Raw genomic sequence first — 12,048 nt, 5'->3', positions numbered from 1 at the left:
CCTACCTCCAGGTAGGACTCTACAGGTAGGACTCTACCTACCTCCAGGTAGGACTCTCCCTACCTCCAGGTAGGACTCTACCTACCTCCAGATAGGACTCTACCTACCTCCAGGTAGGACTCTACCTACCTCCAGGTAGGACTCTACTTACCTCCAGGTAGGACTCTACCTAACTCCAGGTAGGACTCTACATACCTCCAGGTAGGACTCTACCTACCTCGAGGTAGGACTCTACCTACCTCCAGGTAGGACTCTACCTATCTCCAGGTAGGACTCTACCTACCTCCAGGTAGGACTCTACCTACCTCCATGTAGGACTCTACCTACCTCCACGTAGGACTCTCCCTACCTCCAGGTAGGACTCTACCTACCTCCAGATAGGACTCTACCTACCTCCAGGTAGGACTCTACCTACCTCCAGGTAGGACTCTACTTACCTCCAGGTAGGACTCTACCTAACTCCAGGTAGGACTCTACATACCTCCAGGTAGGACTCTACCTATCTCCAGGTAGGACTCTACCTTCCTCCAGGTAGGACTTTACCTACCTCCAGGTAGGACTCTACCTACCTCTAGGTAGGACTCTACCTACCTCCAGGTAGGACTCTACCTACCTCCAGGTAGGACTCTACCTACCTCCAGGTAGGACTCTACCTACCTATCTCCAGGTAGAACTCTACCTACCTACCTCCAGGTATGACTCTATCTATCTACCTCCAGGTAGGACTCTACCTACCTACCTCCAGATAGGACTCTATTTACCTCCAGGTAGGACTCTACCTACCTACCTCCAGGTAGGGCTCTACCTACCTACCTCCAGGTAGGACTCTACCTACCTACCTTCAGGTAGGACTCTACCTACCTACCTCCAGGTAGGACTCTACTTACCTACGTCAGGTATGGCTCTACCTACCTACCTCCAGGTATGACTCTATCTACCTACCTCCAGGTAGGACTCTATCTACCTCCAGGTAGGATTCTACCTACGTTCCTACCTCCAGGCAGGACTCTACTTACATCCAGGTAGGACTCTACCTACCTACCTCCAGGTAGGACTCTACTTACATCCAGGTAGGACTCTACGTACCTACCTCCAGGTAGGACTCTACCTACCTCCAGGTAGGACTCTACTTACCTCCAAGTAGGACTCTACCTACCTCCAGGTTGGACTCTACCTACCTCCAGGTATGACTCTACCTACCTACCTCCAGGTAGGACTCTACCTACCTCCAGGTAGGACTCTACCTACCTCCAGGTAGGACTCTACCTACCTCCAGGTAGGACTCTACTTACCTCCAGGTAGGACTCTACCTACCTCCAGGTAGGACTCTACCTACCTCCAGGTAGGACTCTACCTACCTCCAGGTATGACTCTACCTACCTACCTCCAGGTAGGACTCTACCTACCTCCAGGTAGGACTCTACCTACCTCCAGGTAGGACTCTACCTACCTCCAGGTAGAACTCTCCCTTCCTCCAGGTAGGACTCTACCTACCTCCAGATAGGACTCTACCTACCTCCAGGTAGGACTCTACCTACCTCCAGGTAGGACTCTACTTACCTCCAGGTAGGACTCTACCTAACTCCAGGTAGGACTCTACATACCTCCAGGTAGGACTCTACCTACCTCCAGGTAGGACTCTACCTACCTCCAGGTAGGACTCTACCTATCTCCAGGTAGGACTCTACCTACCTCCAGGTAGGACTCTACCTACCTCCAGGTATGACTCTACCTACCTACCTCCAGGTAGGACTCTACCTACCTCCAGGTAGGACTCTACCTACCTCCAGGTAGGACTCTACCTACCTCCAGGTAGGATTCTCCCTACCTCCAGGTAGGACTCTACCTATCTCCAGAGAGGACTCTACCTACCTCCAGGTAGGACTCTACCTACCTCCAGGTAGGACTCTACTTACCTCCAGGTAGGACTCTACCTAACTCCAGGTAGGACTCTACATACCTCCAGGTAGGACTCTACCTACCTCCAGGTAGGACTCTACCTACCTCCAGGTAGGACTCTACCTATCTCCAGGTAGGACTCTACCTACCTCCAGGTAGGACTCTACCTACCTCCAGGTAGGACTCTACCTACCTCCAGGTAGGACTCTACCTACCTCCAGGTAGGACTCTACTTACCTCCAGGTAGGACTCTACCTACCTCCAGGTAGGACTCTACCTACCTCCAGGTAGGACTCTACCTACCTCCACGTAGGACTACTTACCTCCAGGTAGGACTCTACCTACCTCCAGGTAGGACTCTACCTACCTCCAGGTAGGACTCTACCTACCTCCAGGTAGGACTCTCCCTACCTCCAGGTAGGACTCTACCTACCTCCAGATAGGACTCTACCTACCTCCAGGTAGGACTCTACCTACCTCCAGGTAGGACTCTACTTACCTCCAGGTAGGACTCTACCTAACTCCAGGTAGGACTCTACTTACCTCCAGGTAGGACTCTACCTACCTCCAGGTAGGACTCTACCTACCTCCAGGTAGGACTCTACCTACCTCCAGGTAGGACTCTACTTACCTCCAGGTAGGACTCTACCTCCCTATCTCCAGGTAGAACTCTACCTACCTACCTCCAGGTATGACTCTATCTACCTACCTCCAGGTAGGACTCTACCTACCTACCTCCAGATAGGACTCTATTTACCTCCAGGTAGGACTCTACCTACCTACCTCCAGGTAGGACTCTACCTACCTACCTTCAGGTAGGACTCTACCTACCTACCTCCAGATAGGACTCTACTTTCCTACGTCAGGTATGGCTCTACCTACCTACCTCCAGGTATGACTCTATCTACCTACCTCCAGGTAGGACTCTTTCTACCTCCAGGTAGGATTCTACCTACGTACCTACCTCCAGGCAGGACTCTACTTACATCCAGGTAGGACTCTACCTACCTACCTCCAGGTATTACTCTACTTACATCCAGGTAGGACTTTACCTACCTACCTCCAGGTAGGACTCTACTTACATCCAGGTAGGACTCTACGTACCTACCTCCAGGTAGGACTCTACTTACATCCAGGTTGGACTCTACCTACCTACCTCCAGGTAGGACTCTACCTACCTACCTCCGGGTAGGACTCTACTTACCTCCAGGTAGGACTCTACTTACCTCCAGGTAGAACTCTACCTACCCACCTAGCTCCAGGTAGGTAGAGTTCTTATACCTAACATTATTAACTATGCAAAACATATCCGTGTGGGAATGTTTCCAGGAACATCTGACAAGATCTCTGATGGGTCATTTTTCATTTAAATAATTTTAACTTATACTATGAGAACAATTTACCAAAAACTCACAATTAGGAGACGTACCATATGACAATGAGTCGGTCTTTCCTGATCAATTAACAATGTCCAGAAGGGACCGAGTCGTCGTTATAATTTTTCTCTCGTTACTGCCAGATTGTTGTGAATCCTTGTAGCAACGGTATTATGACCTTCATTCATTTTTTATAATGATGCTATTTAATTTAAATTAATTTGATCATTAATGAAAACATTAGCTTGATAATGAGGAAAGTCATGCCAACCTGTACAGTGAGTAGCATCTAGTGAAAATAGCAGAGTATTACCTACCAGTTTGTGGTGTCTCCACAGAGCAACACTCAGTGTCTATATCTTGACCAACAACTCCTACACAAAAACTGTAATTCGTATATGGCACAGAGGAGTCCATTGTGTAACATGAATTATCCTTATTTTCCCAAGGCCAGGAATCTTCACCAGAATCTAAAAAAAAAAAATAAAACAACTAAATACAGGTTAAATCATTTCAAAATACCTATGTACTTAATTGTGAGTAAGATCTCTAATATGTATGATTTTTATTTATTAAATCATTGGCCGTTTCCCACCAAGGCAGGTTGGCCCGAAAAGAAAAAAACTTTCACCATCATTCACTCCATCACTGTCTTGCCAGAGTCGCTCTAACACTACAATCATGAAAGTGCAACAATAAAACCCCTCCTTCAGAGTGCAGGCGCTGTACTTCCCATCACCAGGACTCAAGTCTGGCCGACCGGTTTCCCTGAATCTCTAAACAATACCCTGTTCACAATCCAACAGCATGTCAACTCCTAAAAGCCATTTGTCTCCATTCGTTCCTATCTAACACGCTCACGCATGCTCACGCATGCAAACAAATTTGTAGTGGAGGGAAGGTGGGGTAGAAGTCGGCCTAGGAAATGTTGGAGGGGGGTAAAGGAGGTTTTGTGTGCGAGGGGCTTGGACTTCCAGCAAGCATGCGTGAGCGTGTTAGATAGGAGCGAATGGAGACAAATGGATTTTAGGATTTGACATGCCGTTGGTTTGTGAACAGGGTATTATTTATAAAGAGATTCAGGGAAACCGGTAGGCCAGACTTGAGTCCTGGTGATGGGAAGTACAGTGCCTGCACTCTGAAGGAGGGGTGTTAACCTCCTTTACACCCCTTCCAACCTTTCCTAGGCCGACCTCTACCTCGCCTTCCCTCCACTACAAATTTGTACACTCCCGAAGTCGTTCTGTTTTGTTTCATCTTCTCAACATATCCAAACCAGCTCAACAACCCCTCCTCAGCCCTCTGGATAATAGTTTTGGTAATCCTGCACCTCTTCCTCATTTCCAAACTACGAATTCTCTGCATTATAGTCACACAACATATTGCCCTCAGACACGACATCTCCACTGCCTCCAGCCTTCTCCTTGTTGCAACATTCATCACCCATGCTTCACACCCATATAAGAGCACTGGTTTAACCATACAATCATGCATTACCCTCTTTGCTTCCATGGAAAAAGTTCTTTGTCTCCACAAACTCCTCAGTGCACCAATTACCTTTTTTCCCTCGTTATTTCTATGATTCACCTCATCTTTCATGGAACCATCTGCTAACATGTCCTCCTCCATACTCTCTCCATCCAACCTGATAATGAGTCTTTCATTACCTAATATTTTTTTGTTATCCTCATCACCTTACTCTTTCCTATATTCACTTTCAATTTCCTTCTTTTACATACAGTACCAAACTCATCCACCAACCTCTCTTCGGAATCTCCCAGAAGCACAGTGTCATCAGCAAAGAGCAACTGTGACAACTCCCACTTTGTGTTAGATTCTTTATGACTAATTAAACAGAAAAGATGGACGGGAGGCTTGAATTGTTATCCTAAGAATAACAGGTCCAGCACTCTACCAGTTTGGCTACCAGACTTCTAATTGCATCAACTAGGCTTCTAGAAGCCTCAACTAGGCTTCTAGGTTTCTAAAACCCTACTTGATGCAATTATAAGTCTGGTAGCTCAACTGGTAGTGTGCTGGACCTGTTAATCTAGGAACCACAGTTCAAGACTCCTCTCCATATTTTTTGGTTATTAATACATAAAGAATCTAATACAAAGTGGGAGTTGTCACAGTTGCCTTTTACTGATGACACTGTGCTTTTGGAAGATTCTGATGAGAAGTTGCACTGTTGTACTTGTTAATCTTAGTACCACAGTTCAAGTCTCTCGTCCATCTCAGACCTTATTATTTTATTACAACTTAATCTGGGTTTATATTACGTAACTTTGAAAGAGAGTTAATGATGAGGAGAATAAATTGTGAATTAAGTTAGTAAATATAAAACAACAAAATTATCAATATCGTGAAATTTTATTGTTTGACATACTTGCATATGTAAAATATATTTATGAGTATGTATGTATGTATTCAAGCATGCATCTATGTATGTATATAGGTATGTATGAATGCAGGAATCTATAAATGAATTCATGCTTGTATGTATGTATGTATGTATGTATGTATGTATGTATGTATGTATGCATGTATGAATATATGCATGTATGAGTGCATTTATGAATGTTCATATCTATGTATGAATGCATTTAAGTATGCATACAATAAGATTATAGTAAACAGATCTAAGTTTTGCAAGTTCTGAAAAAATCAATAATGTAAAAATTGCAACTTAGAGAAATCTAACGACTTATCCAATGATGAAATTCTTATAAGTAAGAAAATGGTTTGTAGTTCCTTGATTAAACAAAATATTCCTAATATAAGTAAGAAGATGGTTTATAGTTCCTTGACTAAACAAAATATTCCTAATATAAGAAGATGGTTTTTAAGTTCCTTGATTAAACAAAATATTCCTAATATAAGTAAGAAGATGGTTTACAGTTCCTTGATTAAGCAAAATATTCCTAATATAAGTAAGAAGATGATTTATAGTTCCTTGATTAAACAAAATATTCCTAATATAAGTAAGAAGATGGTTTATAGTTCCTTGATTAAACAAAATATTCCTAATATAAGTAAGAAGATGGTTTATTGTTCCTTGATTAAACAAAATCTTCCTAAAATAAGTAAGAAGATGGTTTATAGTTCCTTGATTAAACAAAATATTTCTAATATAAGTAAGAAAATGGTTTATAGTTCCTTGATTAAACAAAATATTCCTAATATAAGTAAGAAGATGGTTTATAGTTCCTTGATTAAACAAAATATTCCTAATATAAGTAAGAAGATGGTTTATAGTTCCTTGATTAAACAAAATATTCCTAATATAAGTAAGAAGATGGTTTATAGTTCCTTGATTAAACAAAATATTCCTAATATAAGTAAGAAGATGGTTTATAGTTCCTTGATTAAGCAAAATATTCCTGTCCTCAAAGATTTTTAAAGTCTATGAAAATCTTATTAATAATAAAAATTTGCGTATTACTAAAGAATATAAAATAATTACAGTAGTAATTTTTAAAGAAACTGATTATCAAAGTAAAATAAATAATCTTTCAAATGATACAGATAATTATTCCAAACTTAGAAAGATCCTCTTAGATTCAGTTAACAATAACTTTAATAAAACAATATAACGACTACTGAAAAAGTTGTGATAAATTATTAAATTCGTGACCACCAATATATCTTGATTATATATGTATGAATTATTATATATGTATGAATTATTATATATGTATGAATTATTATATATGTATGAGTTATTATATATGTATGAATTATTATATGTGTATGAATTATTATATATGTATGAATTATTATATATGTATGAGTTATTATATATGTATGAATTATTATATATGTATGAGTTATTATATATGTATGAGTTATTATATATGTATGAATTATTATATATGTATGAGTTATTATATATGTATGAATTATTATATATGTATGAATTATTATATATGTATGAATTATTATATATGTATGAGTTATTATATATGTATGAATTATTATATGTGTATGAATTATTATATATGTATGAATTATTATATATGTATGAGTTATTATATATGTATGAATTATTATATATGTATGAATTATTATATATGAATGAGTTATTATATATGTATGAATTATTATATAAGTATGAATTATTATATATGTATGAGTTATTATATATGTATGAATTATTATATATGTATGAATTATTATATATGTATGAGTTATTATATATGTATGAATTATTATATATGTATGAATTATTATATATGTATGAGTTATTATATATGTATGAATTATTATATATGTATGAATTATTATATATGTATGAGTTATTATATATGTATGAATTATTATATATGTATGAGTTATTATATATGTATGAATTATTATATATGTATGAATTATTATATATGTATGAGTTATTATATATGTATGAGTTATTATATATGTATGAATTATTATATATGTATGAATTATTATATATGTATGAGTTATTATATATGTATGAATTATTATATATGTATGAATTATTATATATGTAAGAATTATTTAAAAAAACAAACCAGATAATCCAGTCAGAGCCATTATTATCTCCATAACTCCAGTTTTCTATAAATTATCTAAATCTCTAGTAGATATGTTGAGCCCAGTTGTTGGAAAAATTTCAAATTTTAATGTTAGAACATAAGAACATAAGAAAGTAGGAGCACTGCAGCAGGCCTGTTGGCCCATACTAGGCAGGTCCTTCATAAATCCATCCCACTAATAGAATATTTTCCGTCATAAGAACATAAGAAAGTAGGAGCACTGCAGCAGGCCTGTTGGCCCATACTAGGCAGGTCCTTCACAAATCCAACCCACTAATAGAATATTTTCCCTCATAAGAACATAAGAAAGAAGGAACACTGCAACAGGCCTACTGGTCTATGCGAGGCAGCTCCAGTTCTCCCACCGGCTTAAGCCAGTGCCTTGACCTTGTGAAATCAAACACGTCACTTAAGGGAGAAGCACTGCATCCGACCTAGTAGCACAAGCTAGTTAGGTCCAACTTACACCCACCCACACCCACTCATGTATTTATCCAACCTATTTTTAAAACTACACGGTACTCGGGAGTTTGTTCCACTCATCCACAACTCTATTACCAAACCAGTGCTTTCCTATATCCATCCTGAATCTGATTTTTTTCCAATTTAAACCCATTGCTGCGAGTCATGTCTGTGTTAGATATTTTCAGCACGCTATTTACATCCTCTTTATTAATTCCTGTTTTCCATTTATACTCCTCAATCATATCCTCCCTAATTCTAAGCCTTTCTAGAGAGTGCAGATTCAGGGCCTCAGTCTGTCCTCATAGGAAAGATTTCTGATACATAGGAACAATTTTGTCATCCTCTTTTGTACGTTTTCCAGAGCATTTATATCCATTCTGTAATACGGTGACCAAAACTGAGCAGCATAATCTTAATGAGACCTAACCAAGGATATATAGAGTTGAAGAACAACCTGAGGACTTCTATTATTTATACTTCTTGATAGGAAACCAAGAGTTCTGTTAGCTTTATTGCAAACACTAATGCACTGTTTTCTTGGTGTTAGATTACTACTAACCAGAACTCCTAAATCCTTTTTGCAATCTGTAAAAATCCTTTTCGCAATCCGTAATAAGTTATAAACAATATAAATTTAGTGATAAAGTACCATAACTTATTTAAATTCCTACAGTCTGCTTAGTTCTGATGTTACTTCTTTGTATATAAAAGTTCCAGGTGATGATTTATTAAATTTATTTTCTCTACAACTTCTTAAGATTTACCATAGTCAGTACCTACAATCATTGAGTTTATTAAACTCTATATTGTTGATGCCAAGTCTGTGATTAATGGCGAGTTTTACACTCAGAAGTTTGGTATGTCAATGGGAAATCCTCTCTCACCTGTCCTTAACAACTTCTACACGGAATATTCTGAAAAAAACTGGTTAACAAAATCCTTCCCAACAGAGCAAAATGGTATAGATATGTTGACAATGTTTTATGTATTTTGCCTAAGATTATAAGTTTTAGCCATTTTCTTGTTAAATTAAATAATCTAACTCATTTCATAAATTTTACTGCTGAGTTTGAGCAAAATAACTCATTTCCTTTTCTAGATGTATAAATTATTAAGATGAATTATGACTTTAAGTTTAAAATTTACAGAAAACCAAGAAATATCTGATCTGATATGCAATATTATCCTTCCCATGATAGAGTTAAACTTTCTGAATTATTATTATTATTATTCTGAATTATTATCAGTGTTTTTCAGATCTCTGCATATTAGCAGCCCAGAGTTCATAGATAAAGAAATCTTGAAGATTTATGAAATAGTTAATGATCTAAAATACTTTTTAAAATTCAAAACAGAAAAAACAGTAATATTCATCTAAAAATATATTAATTCTCCTTTACCATGAAAAGATTTTTGATATACTTTCACTAATTAATAACTTTAAAACAACTGCTTTGAAAAAATTGTGAACTTACAAGCGCTTTCGTGATTTCTCACATTATCAAGGAACTGTAAAATTAACATAACAGCACAACACTTATAAGACTGAGATATTACTTCATATATATAGTAGTGTGTAGTAAAAGTAGCAGTAGTAGTAGGCGTAGTAGTGATTTATATCAGTTTAAAGTATATTATTTTATAATGTAGTGTACACTATGTGCGGGTTATATCTGTATTGTTCCAGTCACAGTATTGTTCCAGTCACAGTATTGTTCCACTTACAGTATTGTTCCAGTCACAGTATTGTTCCACTTACAGTATTGTTCCAGACACAGTATTGTTCCACTTACAGTATTGTTCCAGTCACAGTATTGTTCCACTTACAGTATTGTTCCAGACACAGTATTGTTCCACTTACAGTATTGTTCCAGACACAGTATTGTTCCAGACACAGTATTGTTCCAGACACAGTATTTTTCCAGACACAGTATTGTTCCAGACACAGTATTGTTCCAGTCACAGTATTGTTCCAGTCACAGTATTGTTCCAGTCACAGTATTGTTCCACTTACAGTATTGTTCCAGACACAGTATTGTTCCACTTACAGTATTGTTCCAGACACAGTATTGTTCCACTTACAGTATTGTTCCAGACACAGTATTGTTCCACTTACAGTATTGTTCCAGACACAGTATTGTTCCAGACACAGTATTGTTCCACTTACAGTATTGTTCCAGACACAGCATTGTTCCACTTACAGTATTGTTCCAGTCACAGTATTGTTCCACTTACAGTATTGTTCCAGACACAGTATTATTCCAGACACAGTACTGTTTCAGACACAGTATTGTTCCAGTCACAGTATTGTTCCACTTACAGTATTGTTCCAGTCACAGTATTGTTCCACTTACAGTATTGTTCCAGTCACAATATTGTTCCACTTACAGTATTGTTCCAGACACAGTATTGTTCCAGACACAGTACTGTTCCAGACACAGTATTGTTCCAGTCACAGTATTGTTCCACTTACAGTATTGTTCCAGACACAGCATTGTTCCAGACACAGTATTGTTCCACTTACAGTATTGTTCCAGACACAGCATTGTTCCAGTCACAGTATTGTTCCACTTACAGTATTGTTCCAGACACAGTATTGTTTCAGACACAGTACTGTTCCAGACACAGTATTGTTCCAGACACAGTATTGTTCCAGTCACAGTATTGTTCCACTTACAGTATTGTTCCAGACACAGCATTGTTCCAGACACAGTATTGTTCCACTTACAGTATTGTTCCAGACACAGCATTGTTCCAGTCACAGTATTGTTCCACTTACAGTATTGTTCCAGACACAGTATTGTTCCAGACAAAGTAGCGTTCCAATCACAGTATTGTTCCACTTACAGTATTGTTCCAGACACAGTATTGTTCCAGACACAGTATTGTTCCAGACACAGTATTGTTCCAGTCACAGAATTGTTCCAGACACAGTATTAATACAGACAGAGTGTTGTTACAGTCACAGTATTGTTCCATACACAGTATTGTTCCAGACGCAGTATTGATATAGACAAAGTGCTGTTACAGTCACAGTATTGTTACAGGCACAGTATTGTTACAGTCACAGTATTGTTACAGTCACAGTATTGTTCCACTTATATTATTATTCCAGCCACAGTATTGTTCCATACACAGTATTGTTCCAGTCACAGTAATGTTCCAAACACAGTATTACTCCAGACACAGTATTGTTCCTCTCACAGTATTGTTCCACTTACAATATTGTTCCACTTACAGTATTGTTCCAGACACAGTATTGTTCCAGTCACAGTATTGTTCCAGACACAGTATTGTTACAGTCACAGTATTGTTCCAGACACAGTATTGTTCCAGTCACAGTATTGTTCCAGACACATTATTGTTCCAGTCACAGTATTGTTCCACTTACAGAATTGTTCCAGTCACAGTATTGTTCCAGACACTGCATTGATACAGACAGAGTATTGTTCCAGTCACAGTATTGTTACAGTCACAGTATTGTTACAGTCACAGTATTGTTACAGTCACAGTATTGTTACAGTCATAGTATTGTTACAGCCACAGTATTGTTACAGACCCAGTATTGTTACAGTCATAGTATTGTTACAGTCACAGTATTGTTACAGTCACAGTACTGTTACAGACACAGAACTGTTACAGTCACAGTATTGTTACAGTCATAGTTGTGTTACAGTCACAGTATTGTTAGTCACAATATTGTTACAGTCACAATATTGTTACAGTCACAGTATTGTTACAGACACAGAACT

General features: G+C 38.0%; 1 protein-coding gene across 1 annotated transcript in view; it reads right to left on the bottom strand.

Moving 5' to 3' along the window:
* Positions 1-12,048, bottom strand: part of LOC128704825 (phosphatidylinositol phosphatase PTPRQ) — a gene marked incomplete at its 5' end in the record, with an annotated part of 153,195 nt that overhangs the window by 68,016 nt on the left and 73,131 nt on the right. The window contains 1 exon segment of the mRNA XM_070104398.1: positions 3,593-3,745. Coding sequence (XP_069960499.1) covers positions 3,593-3,745 — 153 coding nt within the window.

This window comes from Cherax quadricarinatus, chromosome 91 (assembly GCF_038502225.1).
Source record: "Cherax quadricarinatus isolate ZL_2023a chromosome 91, ASM3850222v1, whole genome shotgun sequence".
NCBI lineage: Eukaryota > Metazoa > Arthropoda > Malacostraca > Decapoda > Parastacidae > Cherax > Cherax quadricarinatus.
Note: the sequence above shows the minus strand (reverse complement) of the source record. Positions and strands in the feature narration are given on the sequence as shown.